Source organism: Nipponia nippon, unplaced genomic scaffold (genome assembly GCF_047370975.1).
Source record: "Nipponia nippon isolate SJK-2023a ecotype South Korea unplaced genomic scaffold, ASM4737097v1 scaffold_5, whole genome shotgun sequence".
Taxonomy (NCBI): domain Eukaryota; kingdom Metazoa; phylum Chordata; class Aves; order Pelecaniformes; family Threskiornithidae; genus Nipponia; species Nipponia nippon.
In genome coordinates, this window is record NW_028262369.1 from 76,723,358 (window position 1) to 76,738,428 (window position 15,071).

At 45.2% G+C, this 15,071-nt stretch overlaps 1 protein-coding gene across 2 annotated transcripts in view; it reads left to right on the top strand.

The window, feature by feature from the left end:
* The first annotated feature begins 3,532 nt into the window (after positions 1-3,532).
* The window catches only part of SP3 (Sp3 transcription factor), a 37,553-nt gene continuing 26,014 nt past the window's right edge, over positions 3,533-15,071 (top strand). The window contains exons 1-3 of one of the 2 annotated variants that reach the window (XM_087731459.1): positions 3,533-4,041; positions 4,366-4,490; positions 4,668-4,784. In XM_087731459.1, the coding sequence (XP_087587585.1) occupies positions 4,035-4,041; positions 4,366-4,490; positions 4,668-4,784 (249 nt within the window). In that variant the 5' untranslated portion in view covers positions 3,533-4,034. The remainder of the gene's footprint in view (positions 4,042-4,365; positions 4,491-4,667; positions 4,785-15,071) is intronic. The other variant, XM_087731461.1, reaches the window with a different exon arrangement.

Genomic DNA, 15,071 nt, shown 5'->3' on the forward strand with positions numbered 1-15,071 from the left:
GTTAGGTTTAGTGTTCTTTCCAATTTGCATCTTATTTGATCTTTCAAAACCTTCCCTTAAGTTTCATCAGAAGCTGGTAGGCATCACTTCCTCTCCCGAACTCTACTGCTGCTTACCGCAAAGGCTGCATCTCACTTCTGAAACAGCTGCATTTTGGTATGTGGTGGAGGCATTCCCATTACGTACAGACCAGTGTTGCTTTCTCTGTATCTACATCGCTCAAATTACAACACACCGTTTTCAGCAAACGGATTGAGAATGCATCCCAGGACCTGCAGTTTACCACAAGCAGCCTAGAAGCAGGAGGCAAGGGCTTAAAGAGGCAAGGCTCTTTAATAATAAACCGGTCATGGTTAGTTTATTCAGATCACATACTGATACAGTACATCTGGTGGGTAATATCAAGTAAGAGGAAACAACGGCTCCTCTAATTGGGCACGGAGCTCAGTCTCTGTGGGGATATCGGCACGGTGCTAACTCAGCAGAAAGACCACCACCTAACCGAACTTCCATCCAGCACGGATACAAAGATCTCCCCGATACATCCAGGATTTTTCCAGTGAATGTCTTGATGCTAGTATAAGCTAGATAAGCAAAAAGCTACGAATAATGTCTTTTCTCATTTCCTTTTTTCCTTGCGTTTTTTTTTTTGCTTCTCATGTTCTTAATCTCCACTGGGAAGCGGTAAACAAACACACTTTATTTTTTTTACCAATCAGTTTCTATGTAGCATTTCTGATTCAGTCTCTTCTTTACAACCCTTTTTCATAATAGCATAACTTTTTTGCAACTTTCTTGTAATTTATCTTATTTTTAATAGTCTGTTAATACTCTATTAGGTTTTGCTTCTTTTTTATTTGAATGTAATACTATCATCACGGTGACCCCCTAATTTTAGGTACTTGACTAGAAAAACTTTGTCCTCAACTAGTCCTGTGAAGCCTATTTACATTTGAGTTTTATTGCACTGAAAAACTCCTTAATATATAAAAACAATCCCACGATTGATATTTCAAATCATTCTGCCCTAAAGCATTGCAGTTATGTCCCAAGCCTGCAATCAGATCCATAGAGGTAAACTACTCTACCGACAACATCTCACTGAAGTCATAGAGCTCTCAACATACATCCAATTGTAGAAGAAAGACCAGCATTCGTATTTAACTTAAGTCCTAGACAACATAATCTTCCTAGAGCAAAATGCCATTGATAGTGTTTGGCAATACCCTGCTAATGAGCAAGGGCCAGTTTTTTAATATCATTCCCACCTTTCCAGCGTATGAACAGGAATTACTTCTCTTACAGATCAACCTTTAAATGAACCACTTCCTAGGGTATCAGAAGTCCAAAGTCATCTGTCATAGTTCTGGTTCCAGGCTGACAGGCTATCATCCGTTTCACCAACAACTTCTGATACTGCAAAACCAATTGCAGCTTCTATACCAGCTGTAGAAGCGTTTTTTTTAGATAGTACAGTAGTCTTGTGGATCATGTAATCTTACATTTTCCTCTTTCTTCTAACATTTGCTTATGTATATATACTGACTCGTTTTTAGAGACTGTGTATTCTAGCTTTTACTGGCTAAAATTTTTTTCTGACATCATTATATTACTATGTTAAAATAAATGTGATTTCTGTTCCTAGTTACAACTTTTCCTTCTCAGAGTGTTCTGTTATTACAATAATGAATTTCAAAAAAAGCTTCCTCTCTTCTATCGATATGTTATTTAACTTGCCAACAACCGATTCTAAAGTAGACTCTCAGAGACTATGTAAACAAATATAGACATTTTAAAAACAGAAGTGGGGTTTGATTTTTTTTACTACCCTGGTAAAAATGAATTGTGACAAACAGCTTTGAGATTAATTTACAACTTCCTATTAAAAGTCACCCGAAGGCACTCTCAACATCCCGGCAAAAGTAAATGGGCTTAAAATAAGACTATACATCACACAGTAAGAGCAATCTTTCACTGACAGGGAAGATACTACAGTCTTCCTCCATCATAACTTCCTGATATTGAAGTCACATTTTCTCAGTGCATTTTTTCCTGTTCTGTAATAGTTTCTAGGCTAAGCCTGGGCAGTTACTGCAAGGTCATAATGCTGGACTGATTAAAAAGCACTGTTTATTCTCTGCTCAAAGAGGCTGTTGAAAATCCAACTGTATTTCCGGGTTTCCTAGTTACCAGCTTCTCCATGGGTTTATCTGGCTGGCCTGTGGCTTCAAATACTCAGCACAACTACAGACATATGAGACTATGCTCACTCTATCTCCTAGGTAATTCTCAGTGATAATTACGTTAAATATCGTAACCGGAAAGTAGGTTTGAGTTCTTCAATCCAGTGCTTTTCAGCCTCATTCACAGACTCCCTGGAACACCACATGGAAGGTAACTAAGAGAAATTCATTCATCAGGGGAGTTTACAAGCTACGGGTCAAAATCACTGCCTCAGCCTACGCGCTGTCCTATCACCCTGCACGTGCATTTGGACTTGAGGAAAGGCCAAGCTAAAGTTGTTCCGCTTTACAGGAACCCTTCACAAGCTACACGGTGCAGCAGGGAAACAGGCCCCACTAATAATCATTTCTGTATCATCATATACTTATATAATGCTTTAAACGTATTTCCTGCCTTACTTTAGCAATTTGAGAGCTCCCGGTTTCCTTTGTGTTGCATAACACGAGGGACAGAGCAGCAAACTGACACCGAGATCTTATTAATTCCCCTTAATATGACTAAAATAAAATCTGCTGGCATAAATACTCGATCTGTGCTAGGGCTTGGCTGCCTAGCTCGGAGCAGAGCACGCTGTTAACCGCTGACACTCTTGCTGGAAGAATGCGTCGCGCTAAAACCTTACTCGCGGCCTTATCCTCGACGGGTTTTATTTTACAGAGGAGGCAAAGGAGATTTTTAGACGTAGCCCGCCCGGGGCAGCCGGGTGCGAGCCCGCGCCGGGCAGAACGCTTATGCAACGGCCGGCCGGTCGGCCATTGAGGTGTGGCTGCCGGGGCCGCGCCGCCGCCGGCCCGAGGCCGGGATCCCCCGTCCCGCAGGAGGGGTCGGCCTGCCCTGCGGCCTCCGGCGGTGGCGCGGGGCCGCCGCCAGGCAGGGCCTGCCCGGGCGGGCCGGCTCCCCTGGGGACGGCGCGCCGACATCTTAGCGGCGGCCGGGACAAAGCGCGGCGGCAGCGGCGGCGCTGGCTGCCGGCAGGGCGCAGCTCGACCGCCGCCCCGTAGCCGCGGCCTGTCGCCAGCCGTGAGTGACACCCCCGCCGGGGAGATTTCAAACGAGCGCGGCTCCAGCCCGGCGCCTCCCGGGCACAGGCGCACCGCGCCGCCTGCGCGGCGGGGTGACGGGGGGGGGGGGGGGGGGGGGGGGGGGGGGGGAGAGCGCGGCCGCCGCCGCCGCCGCCGCGCAGCTGTGCCTCTGCGCTGACCCCTGCGGCGCGGGCGGGCGGCCAGGCCCCGCGGGCCGCCTCGCCCCGGCGCGGCGGAGGGGAAGCCCGGCGGCGGGGCCGCCTCCCCGCGGCGCGGGGGCCGCGCGGGCCCGGGCCGGAGCAGGCCGCGGGCCCTCGGCGGGCGCCGCTCATTGTTCCTCGCACAAGCCCTGGCAAACAGGAAGCCGCCTCGGCATGGGGCGCCCCCCCCGCCCCTGGCGGGTGACTGGCAGGCCGGGCGGCCAGTGCGAGCGGCGGCGGCAGCGAGGCGCAGCCAATGAGCGCGCGCGCGCGGGCGTAGGCGGGAGTTCCGGGCTGGCAGGCGGGCGGGCGGGCGGCGGTGTCGGCCGGGCCCCCTCTCCCGCTGCAAGCCCCACCTTTCGGCTTTCCCGCACCGTCAATCAAAATAGGAAAAAAAACCCCGGAGTAGGCTCGGGCCGCCGCCGCCGCTTCAGCCCGTGAGCACAATAAGCATGTCCCCGGCGGCAGCCGCCTAGCCCCAGCCAGCAGGGCCTGTGTGCGAGCCAGCCAGCCTGCCTGCCTGCCTCCCGCCCAGCCAGCCAGCCAGCCGGCCGCTCGCACTCACACCATGACCGGTACGTACGCACCGACCGAGCCGCCCCGCGGGGCTCTCTGCTCCTGCTCCGGCCCTGCGCTTCCCCGCTCCGGCCCCGGAGCGTCCGTGTGCGAGCGAGGCGAGAGCGGCACTGAGAGCAGCAGCAGGAGGAGCAGGGGGAGGAGGGAGAAGAGGGGCAGGGGCAGCAGCACGGGGAGGAGGAGGAGGAGGAGGAGGAGGGCTCCGTGCGGGAGGGCGGGGGGAGCGCTGGGGTTAGGGGGGGGGGAGAGGGAGGGAGGAAGAGGGAGGGGGGTGATCGCTCCCGTCAGTGACTCTCCCCTCCCCCTCCCCGCTGTGCCCGCAGCTCCCGAGAAGCCCGTGAAACAAGAGGAAATGGCTGCCTTAGACGTGGACAGCAGCAGCCACAGCGAGTATCTCCAGCACGGCAACGGCGCCGCCTCGGCCTCCGCCGGGGCGGCCGCCCCCCAGGTAAGCGCAGGCCCGGCCGGGCCCCTTCCCCCCTCCCCCGGGTGACACGTTGTGAGCGGGTGCGGGAGCCGGTGCCGCCGCCGCCGCTTCCTGTGTGCGCGTCTGCGAGGAGCCCGGTCGCTGTCCCGCACTAACCGCCACCCACTTTCTCTCCCTGAACCCGCCCATTGTGGGTAGGACGCTCAGCCGTCACCGCTCGCTCTGCTGGCGGCCACCTGCAGCAAGATCGGCCCGCCGTCGCCGGAGGAGGATGAGGCCGCCGCCGCCGCCGCTGCCTCTCACTCTGCCGGAGCGGTGAGTGCCCGCCCCGCCGCTCTCGCACGGCCTGCCGGGGGGAGAGACAGCACAGCCAGCCAGCCCGCCCGCCCGGGGGGAGGGACGGGACACACGGCACTGCCCGCCCGGGGGGAGGGACGATAGCAGGGCCGACCTGCCAGGAGAGGGGTCCCCGGGCTCCCCTGCCTCTCCAGGAGGAGCCGGGCTCCCGGGAGGAGGAGGGAGCCTGGCTCCCCCCTCTCCCGCCGCTGGGAGCGGCGCCTTCATTTACTTTCAAACCCGGGGGGGGGGGGGGGGGAGGCGGGGGAAATCTCCCTCCCCCGGCCCTGGCACCGGAGCGGCTCGCTCGGCACCCGGCGAGGCTGGGAGGCATCTCACCTCCACCTGAGCGCACCCCCGGGAGACCTCTCCTTAGCTGTCAGCCTGGAACCGCGCGCCCGGGCAGCAGCACAAAATGAAGGCTGGCTGCGGGGAAGGATGTAGTTAGAAGTAAAATGGCTGTTTAGAAGCGAATGCGGTGGTGGAAAGCTGCTTCCTGTATCGACGCTGTTTTTTCTAGGTGCAGTTATCATGCAGTCCCTCGTATTGCAAACTGAATTTCTGGCCTTATCTCTCATGCGCTGTTGGCTCTGAAAGGAGCCTTGATGACCTTGGGACCTTGCGTGATGAGATGGATCTGGCAGACTAGAAATGTATTCTTGCTGAAGCTAGTTTAACCATCTCCCTAACAAAAGCCTAATGGAAACTCGTATGTTCCTTAATTGGTTTAGCTAAACTCTCTCGTTGATGTACGCTCATAAAGTTAAAAGAGATGGGGCATTTCTAAATAACTGATACCTAAAAATATCGCTATATATTAAAAGGGAGTTCCAAAATACCTTTTAAAATGGTATGATGAAGTATTTTTTGGCCTTAGTCCTTGGGAAATCACATAGATTACCTCTGTTTTTTTTTCTTTTGGTTTTGTTTTGTTTTGCTTTACAAAAAGGGTTTTAAAACAAGGAAAAAAAGCTCCTTTTTTTTGCTTTTAAAGCAAGTCTTGTTTTTTTTTAAACTTGCTGTACAACAGCCTTGTATGTTTTTAGGATTCTGCAAATAGGAAAAAAACCTGCAAAGCGTTGTACTGGTGGATGAAGTGGCTTTGGCAAGCTTTTAACAAATGTCAAAATGTTAATGGTAATGTTAAGTTTGCTAAATACGCGAGTGCTACACTTCAAAATTCTTTTCATCTGTACGTTTCACTTTACATAAACGGAAGCTGCAGCAAAATAGTTGTCTGAGGTCATGCAGCAGGTTGTAGACTAATGACAGAGCTCGAAAAAATATTAAGATTCTGACCCCCTTTCAAGTGTCCTTTCTGTTGAACCTGTTTATTTTCTTAAGCAGTACACTTTTTAAAATCTTTCTAGACATTGTGAAGTGCCTGATACCTCTAAAATTTGTTTCATAATACCAGATGCATACAGTGCTGAAAAGTGGAATGTTGGATGTGTCTCTTGCGTAAACATACACATTGAAAAATGAACGATGATTAAATGATAGCTTGCTTTCCTTGAGGTTGTTCTCATTTTAAAGCTGGAATTGTGCATCTTGAGGATGGGTTGATCGCTTAGCACGAGCAGTGCTAGGTCTGATGGGGTACTAGAGTGCTATTACAGGACAAACGGTTCCTGATAGTTCAAAATGGGCAAAGCGGTTTTGAAACAGTACTACTTTATTCCTGTTAAATTCATCTGTTGTTATGCTTATTTATAAGGGGCTTGTCAGGGCAAGATGGAAGCAATTCAAGAGAAGCCAAAATCTTAGCTAAAACTAAATACGAGTATAAACTCACTCGCTGCTTTTCATACATGCAGTTAGGCCCCTCCTACATATCTGCTGTGAGTTAGGTTATAGCATTCTGGTGATTTTTACACTCCTACCACATAGCCCTTGAATGATTCAGAATATTTTGGGTGGAAACTAAATATAAACTGGAGGAGATACCTACAGTAGCCAAACTAGACACTGGAGTTAATTAAGATGACCTTAATAAAGGGAGGGGAGGAACTAAAGTCCCTGAAATATATTCCGTGTGAAAAACAGAATGCCGAAAGGAATTTAGTGCAGTAAAGATTTTTTTTTTTTTTTCCCCTGGTCCCCTGAGTGTATCTTATTGGGTGTGGAAGAAGGAGGGAGGAGCTAAAAAGGCTTAAATTGTGGGTACCTCATAACTCATATGGAAAATGAAATCTATATGCATGAACACAGACATATTGTCGTCTTGGGGTTTGTGATGTTCATCCCCTTCCCAGGAGTATAGATTAATCAGTTTGATATCTGTATATGAGTGATGGTGCCTAATGTAGCGATGGGGGTGCAGTCCTTTCCCAATGTCTTCTATACCCGGACTGCAGTTCCGACTGCTGAACCATCTGGTAGAACGCTCAAGCCATATAAATGGATAGTACAAGTTAAACTAGGCGTTTCCTTTTAGAAGCATTTGAAGAGCTTGCATGTATAAGGATAGCGATGCTGTGTTTTCGGGGTTATTTTGTTAATGCTTTACTGACATTTGCTTGGTAGGAACTGGCAGGGCTGGAGCCAGTATGCTAGGCTAGCCAGTTATTACACAGTGCTTTCCTGGCTGAAATGGTATGCTGCAGCTGCTCCCCAAGAGACCAGGAGTATGATTTAAAAGCAACAGCAACAACAAAACTCCCATAGGAACGCAGGAAATATTGAGTGTCTGGGATTTGGGGAAGAGCTGGAGCAAATGTGATTGTGTTTGCTGTGATCTCGTTGGCCCTGCTTTGAGCCCAGGGGTTGGACCAGGTGACCTTCAGAGGTCCTTTCCAACTGAAATTATGCTATGATTCTATGTTGGTATCTGAATCCAAGCCTGCTGTTTGAATGGACGCTACTTTTATGCCACTGAAAGGATTAGTGTGGAAATAAAAAGACTACTGAACATGGCAACTGCTTGGTATGGAAAGCAAGACGGTTGACAGAACTAAACTCAACCCTCTTCTCCCTTCCATCCTGTCAATGAACTGGGCAGGCTGTCTCTACTCCACAGGATTTTCAGCTCAGCCCAGGATTCTGGTTAGAGCTATATTTACTTTTGGATGACAAAATACTAGCAGGCATTACTGCTGATCTCATCTTTGTGCGTTGATGGAGATTGCAGTCTTTCAGCTTAGGCTTTGACACTGCAATTTATTCTGCCTACGACCATCCGACACCAATGCTTTGTGTTTTGCCCGCTGGTGTTTGGTTTTAATGTAGACGGCCTTAGTTGGTGGCTTGCTTACCTGAGAATCTTTTCCTCGGTTGCCATACTGCTGCATCCATGGTTGGTTCAAATGCTTGCCATGGAAACATCCCCTCGAATATTGCTGCCTGCTGGTGTGTATGAAAGCCTTGCTGGGATGGTATGCGCTACTGCCTGACCTAGAATGACAGCTCATATGTTTTGACCTCTCTGGATGTCTTTTCCTCTCTTGGGAATTTGAAGTCTGAGAAGTTTTCGTTTGGGTCTTGCTTTTTCACTGTTTATCGTTGACTAATAATTCTACTTTAAACTTTCATATTTAGGGTTCTTTCGCATTTAGTTATAAATACTCTAGTTTCATTCCAGTTTAAACATCTGCAAAGATTTTAGCATTAGGTGAAAAGAAGGAGCAAAGTAGAAGGTGGCAGAGCCGTGCATAGGGGAGAAGACAAAAGAGGAACCATTCTAAAATTTAGGTCCAGCAAAGTCTTGATGGACAATTGTATGGTTGTTGCATGATCAGATGATTGTTTAAGAAGCTACAAAGTTGAGATGATAACCAGTAGTTTATGTTCTCTTACTTCATTGCAATGCAAAGCTAAAGACGCTCTCTTGAACTATCATGCTCCCAAGGGCCATTCTTACAGTAGTGCTGGGCGTGGCTGGGGTAGGTGAGGATACAGTGCAAGACTGAGGGGAGTGCAGGGTGGGAGGACTGGAAGGCGCGTGAATTGAGAGAAGTGGCAGGCTGGCTGAGAAAACTGTTGGCTCTGAGAGCCGCCAAAGAAAGGGAGCTGTCAGAGATCCCTGCCCCAGCTGTGGTACGTAGTTGCATCTAGTGCATTGCGGGCTGCACTGATTCTTTAGTCTTTGAAAAAAAAGAAAAAGCAGGAGGGAATGATTTATTTGTGTTGTTGCTTACCAACAATATGTGGAAAACATTTGGAGAGGTTAATAATTAGCAATGTGGGGAAGATGAGTATCATTTCTCTGCTGTAGACAAAGCATTTGTTATAAGACTGCTTTGGCATATCTTGAGCTTTAGAATTGAGTATCAGGGCTTCAAGAACTTAATGAAAATCTGGAATTCCAGTTTGTTTATGCCTCAGAACATTACTTTAACCATCTGAGATGCAACCAGCTTAACCTCGGTTTAGGTGGAAACAGTAATAGTGCTGATAGGATAGAGAAATAGGGAGACATCTTAAATTTCATGTTTTCCACTAGGCAAAAATATGAATGAATGCCATGTGTCAGAATTATCCATACTTCTTAGTTGTCAGGACTATATGATGGTTTTGAAGAAGCTCAAAGTTACTCTGACATCCATTTTCTCCTTTATGGGTGATAATATAGCTTCCTGATGCTAAGGTTCTGGACGTGAACAGATGTACCAGAATGTGTTCAGCCACCATAGAAAAGTCTGCCTGGGATTGTCTTGCTTTTCTCAGTTTTATACTTTTGCAAAACAGAGAAGTTTCCGGCTGGATGTGCTGCCTACCAGTATGTTTCCCCTGCTGCTGTCCAGAAGCTCACCTTTTAAAATGTTCTTTGATTTTTGCATTCCAATTATGTCTTCCTAGTGCTGGACCAGAACCAAGTGTAGAAGTTCTTTTACAGGTGCTTTTAGGATGTTCTTAAAAAATTTGTTTTATTTCCCTTTACTGTTTTAGAGAAAGTAAGAAAATATATGTTTTCAAACATTTCCATATTTAAAGACAGCATAAACCAAAAAGTTCTCTCTCTGATATTTAAATATTAGTAAGAAGTGTAAGCTTTCATAGAACAGTTGAGGCTGGTAAGGATTTCTGGAGATTGTCTGGTCTGACCCCGTTGCTGAAAGCATGGTCAATGAGAGCAGGTTGCTCAGGACTGTGTCCAGTGAGCTTTGAATATCTCCAAGGATGGAGACTCCACAACCTCTCTGGGCAGCATGTGATCGAACACTGGAACCCTTATGGTAAAAAAAGGAAAAGTTTTTTATTATGTTATGGGGGACAGAGTCAAAAGCCCGACTGAAGTAGCGATAAATAATATCCCCTGCCTAACCCCATCTACCAAGCTACTTGTCTCATCATAGAAGTAATGAAGCATCATTTCCCCTTCCTAAGTCTAGGCTGACTACTTCCGATCACCTTCCTTTTTTACCCTCGCCAAAGTTATTTGAAGGTTCCCCCCCCCGCCCTGCAAGGTGATTTTCAAGGTTATTTGTTCCATTGCCTTCCCAAAGATCCTCTTTCTTGCCCTTCTTGATGATTTGGTAGAGCCTTCAGCATCTGAGTTGAAGGCATAAGGAAAATGAACCATTTCACACAAACTTCTATGCAAAATTCTAGTTTGGCATACAGTTATAAACTTCTATGCAAAATTCTAGTTTGGCATACAGTTACGTAGAGATCAATACACATATATAGATTAATAATTAATAAACAAATGAAGTTACATACAATCTAGTTAAAAATGCCTCCTTGTTGCCATGTCTCATTCCTTAATACTGCAGCTTTCTTGTTTCTACTAATGTCAGGGACATTGTCTTGTCTTAATTTAGACAGGTTCTGCACTTCTGCTGATTAAAAACAAGCTATTAAAGTTTTGGGTCCAGTTATCCATCTCAAGAAAAAAGATGTAGACGTTCCTTAAATGAGACCCAATTAAATGTTAGATACGTTTCACCAGATTGGAACTGTCTTTTAAAGTAACATTTTAAGCAGCCCCAGATAATACTTTTTCCCTGAAACATTCTTTGATTCTCTAAACTTTTTATTTGGGCAAATGTATTTCTCTGAATTGAGTGGCTTCATTGGCAGAGGGCTGAAACATGCAACAGAATTAATTTGCCTTAACAAGCAGCTTTGTGTCAGCTGAACCACAGTGACTGATGTTGAATGTGTTTTTAACCTATGGCAAATACAAGATAGAATGTATTAGCTCATACCTTAATGAAAGAGTTGAAGCAAGTGCATTTTATCTTATATTTGTAATGACCTAAGAATGCACAGATAGTTTACTGTAGCTTGGTAAACACATGGTATTAAACTCATGCATTAGAGCCCTAACTCTTTCATAAAACAACAATTTGGATGAGGCAGTGGCCAATCTTCTTCATTAGGTATGTGATTTTTAAATGTTTAGGAGCTCGTGACTCATTATCTGACCACCTCTGCTTGTTTTGCTGATGCTTTTGCTCCAGGACTAAATGGGGCAAAAGTGACTTTCTGAAAAGTGCAGCAAAAAGCAGTCCACAATAGACTGGCACAGATAAACGTTTGGTAGTTCTTTAGCAATAAAATACTGATGGCTAATGGCATGTGTCCAGTTGATCACATTCGACATGTTGAAATGCAGGTGCCTACAGCATCTGCCAGTTCTTACAGGGATGTTTCTCCCCTTTCCAGTTTTACTTTGGTGAAGGATGTTTTATTTTTTTCAACCCAAGTCCCATCCCTCAACATGGTTTAGATCACTTTTTAAAGTTATTTTATCTTCTGTATGTGTTTCTCTTATCTCCTTCCACATTTGACTTAGCGTTGCTCTAATTTTCTCTAAACAAATTGAACAAGACAATTATTAGCTTTTTATTTATCATGACCCCTCATTCTTCAGGGATGCGAATTTTGTCTCAGAGAGATCTCTTTATTTTACCTGCTGGAAATGGTACAAGGCTTGTTAAAGAATCAAGAGACAGGCTGAACAGTGGTTGTTGCTTCCACTCTTTGGTGGTACTTGACCTTTCTTCAGGTGGACGTATCATTTGATTTTAATTCTTCCTGTGCCTTGTGCCAGCTACTCTCTTTGCTCTGTTCCTGTCTTTCTCTTGTTTCCTGATACTGCTTCCAGTGAACTCCCCGTTGCTTCCCGTTCTCTCCTCCTTGGCTGAGTAGTGCTAATGCTGAACTTTCCTCAGATCTTTGTCCCTTCCTCTTGAAAACAGAGCCTTTGGATTGCAACCGTCCAGTCTGCTCTTAAAGGAGCAGCTTCCAAATAACTGCTATTTGAGTATCAGTTGATAAGGAAAAGAACTGTTGCTTTATCTCTGCCCTCTAAGTATTTTTCACGGATGGCTGAGAGACAGCAAACAAAGTCTGGTCTATTAGGACTGTGCTGTAAAGATCAGTAAGCGAGTGGGCTGTAGATGTTGCTGCTCGTACATCAGTGGTAGAACTTTGAGTTACTACAACAATGCTTAATTGCTTGAGGATGCAGTGAAAAGTTACTACTCTTTTTAGTAGGAAAAGGAGTCCAAGAAACGTCCTACTAGCTCAGCAGACTTTGAGAAAGGGTACCACAGTCAAACTTGTTATGACAGGTTGATGACCAGTTGAGGTTAGAGATCATCCTCAAATACTCTTTACCATACGGGTTTTTTTCATGTTTTAATACTAGTAAGTTTGATAGCTGCTAGATAGCTTCTTGAAAGCCTCACCCTCATTTTGCCCCTCCCTCCTCATGATTCATCTGGTAGTGTCTGATATAGCTAGCTGTGTGAGCAACATGTGAATAACAGGCGTTGCATGTACTATGTGTAGCCATAGCTTCATATCCACGTGCATGGGTACCCTGAACTCCTCCATGGACTGACAAGTGCACCTACTAAAAGAGTGCCTCTATTGAGCTAAAACCCTTACAAAGCAGGATTTGAGGGAAGATTTCACTAGATCATGAAAAGGTGAGGAGAGGTGTGTGCCCAACATGAAAAGGGCAAAGGCCATTGAATGGCGATACGGAAATCAACATGTGTTTGGGGAGAAGAATAATGTAGGTCATTTCCATATCATGAAGGAGACGCGTTCCCTTTGAACTGTTTCTGTGGAGGATACTCATATGTATTATGTATGAGTAGACATAGACATATGATTGGGTATTAGGTCAGTCCAGTTATAGCCTAAACATTCAACATTTGCTTGTACATAGTCTTAAATCTTAAATTTGTCAGGGAGAAACTATATCAGACTTGTAATGGTTCCCAATACTTTTTCTTTCTCTCTTGTTCTAACAGATACTATCAGCACATTATGTTATATGTTTATTTTATAATGGCACATATTAAACATATAACAATCATATTTTTGCTTTTGGTATTTTCTGACTGATGTTTACCTATGACTTTTATGGGTCTTTTGATACTTTATAAAACCTTCAGCTAATAAGTATTTATATACTAGTGAATTGAGTAGTTATGAACTTTCTTAGCAGCATTTCAGCAACCGGTACCTATGTGTAAACAATATTAAACACAAGAGTATAAATCTAATGTGGTAGCAGAGGAAAATGGATTTTTTTGCCTTTTTCTAGGTAAGATGGTGTGATATGGAATATTGCATAATTTTTTCTAATATCATAAATTATAAATTTGAAAGACTAAAGGATTTAAATATGTCCTTTAAATGAAAGGCTAATCAGTATAAAAGGAAAATAAAATAATAACGTGGAATTACCATTACTCCTTTTTCTCTTTCTGATCCTGGAAGCATTAAGGCCATAAAATTAGTTTTGTTCTGGTGATGCTGTATCTATTTACTAATAAACTACCTCAAAGATTATATATATCTTTGAGGGCAAAAGGCGGCTAGCATTCTTTTTTTTTTCACAATCATTATTTATACAGCTCTTGAGAGGAATTTAGAACTAAGATGTGTGTTTCCTTATTGGAAACGAAGCTTGCCAAGCACACTAAAACTATCTTTTTAATAAGTACGCAGACTTAAATAGAGTATTTTTCTTGTACATGTAAACATTTTAGTGTTGCAGCTCAGAATAGGATAAGAAAGTGAAACTAGCGAAGTCCCAGCCTACACTGTGGACTAAATTCGCTTGGATGCATGCCACAGGGTTCATTCAGCCTGGCTAAGTCTCAGTGCCGTGTTCGAGATGCTGTGTTACAGGTGTGCTGTATTTTGCATATCCAGGTTTTATTGTAAAGGAAGTCAGAGTGCAGCATCAGATGGGAGCTGTGATATGCTCCGGTAACTTCCTTACCAGGAGTGGTCACAGGATCAATGCAGGACAAACTAGAGCTTTTCTTTCTATGTCCTGTGGACTCTGCCAGAGAGACAAAATTTGTTTCACAGAGCTGAATGAGTTGTAAGACAAATTACTTGTTGCTAAATATTAAGTTATTCCATTGGTTTACTGTAGTGCTGTAAAACAGATAAGGAGAAACTTAACTACATCTTTTTTAGATTGATGGTTATTTACAATACCAAGTTGGCTGACTACACAAATCTGTGCCAAGCACTGCAGGATGTTAAATCTAATTCTTAATAGTCTATTCTGAAAAAGCTTGCTTTGGTAAAGAAAGGTAAGTGCAATTTACCTTTTCTTTACTGAATAAGAAATAAAAGCATACTACATCAGTCCTTAGGTTCTTTAATCTTCAACTATCCGGGGGTCTGTTCTGAAACATTGGCCTTTTCTGTTTTTCCAACTTAATGAAGATAGATTTTAAAATTTTTTTTTCCCCATAACAGATTCATATGACTAATCCAACTGTGATTTCAGTGTAAAAGTCCTTACTTTAGAGGCCTTCTTCCCTAGTGAAACAGTAACTCATACAAGCTTATAAATACTAGGACTTTGTATTATGCATAACAAACTGAGGCTAGCCCATCTTTCCAACTGTGTGACTAAGTCACCTCTTAACACTCTCCGTACTGCTGAGAGTCACAACATGCACACCTATACCATATATAACACAGAGTCAAAAGGCAGCGGAGCTCCAGGAGATACAGGCGACCCTGGCTTCATGGTGATTCCTCCACTTCTGTGCGATAGGTGCTGGGCTAGGTAAAGAGTGTAGCTGAGTCCCAGGGTAACCTGGTGATGACAGCTCCAGCAGCCCCTGCCAGCTCACTTCTTCCCACAGCCAGGGATTTGGATTACTCAGCAGCCCCCACACCAGAATAACCGTGCTGCTGGTCACCTGACGTAGCCATGGCACAGGAGCTGCATTTGACCTGCTCGCTAGCAACATGCAGCTCACGACCCACAGGTTGGTTACCCTGACTTAGGCATTAGCTCACTTACAAAAATCTGTATTTCATAGTTCTAATCCA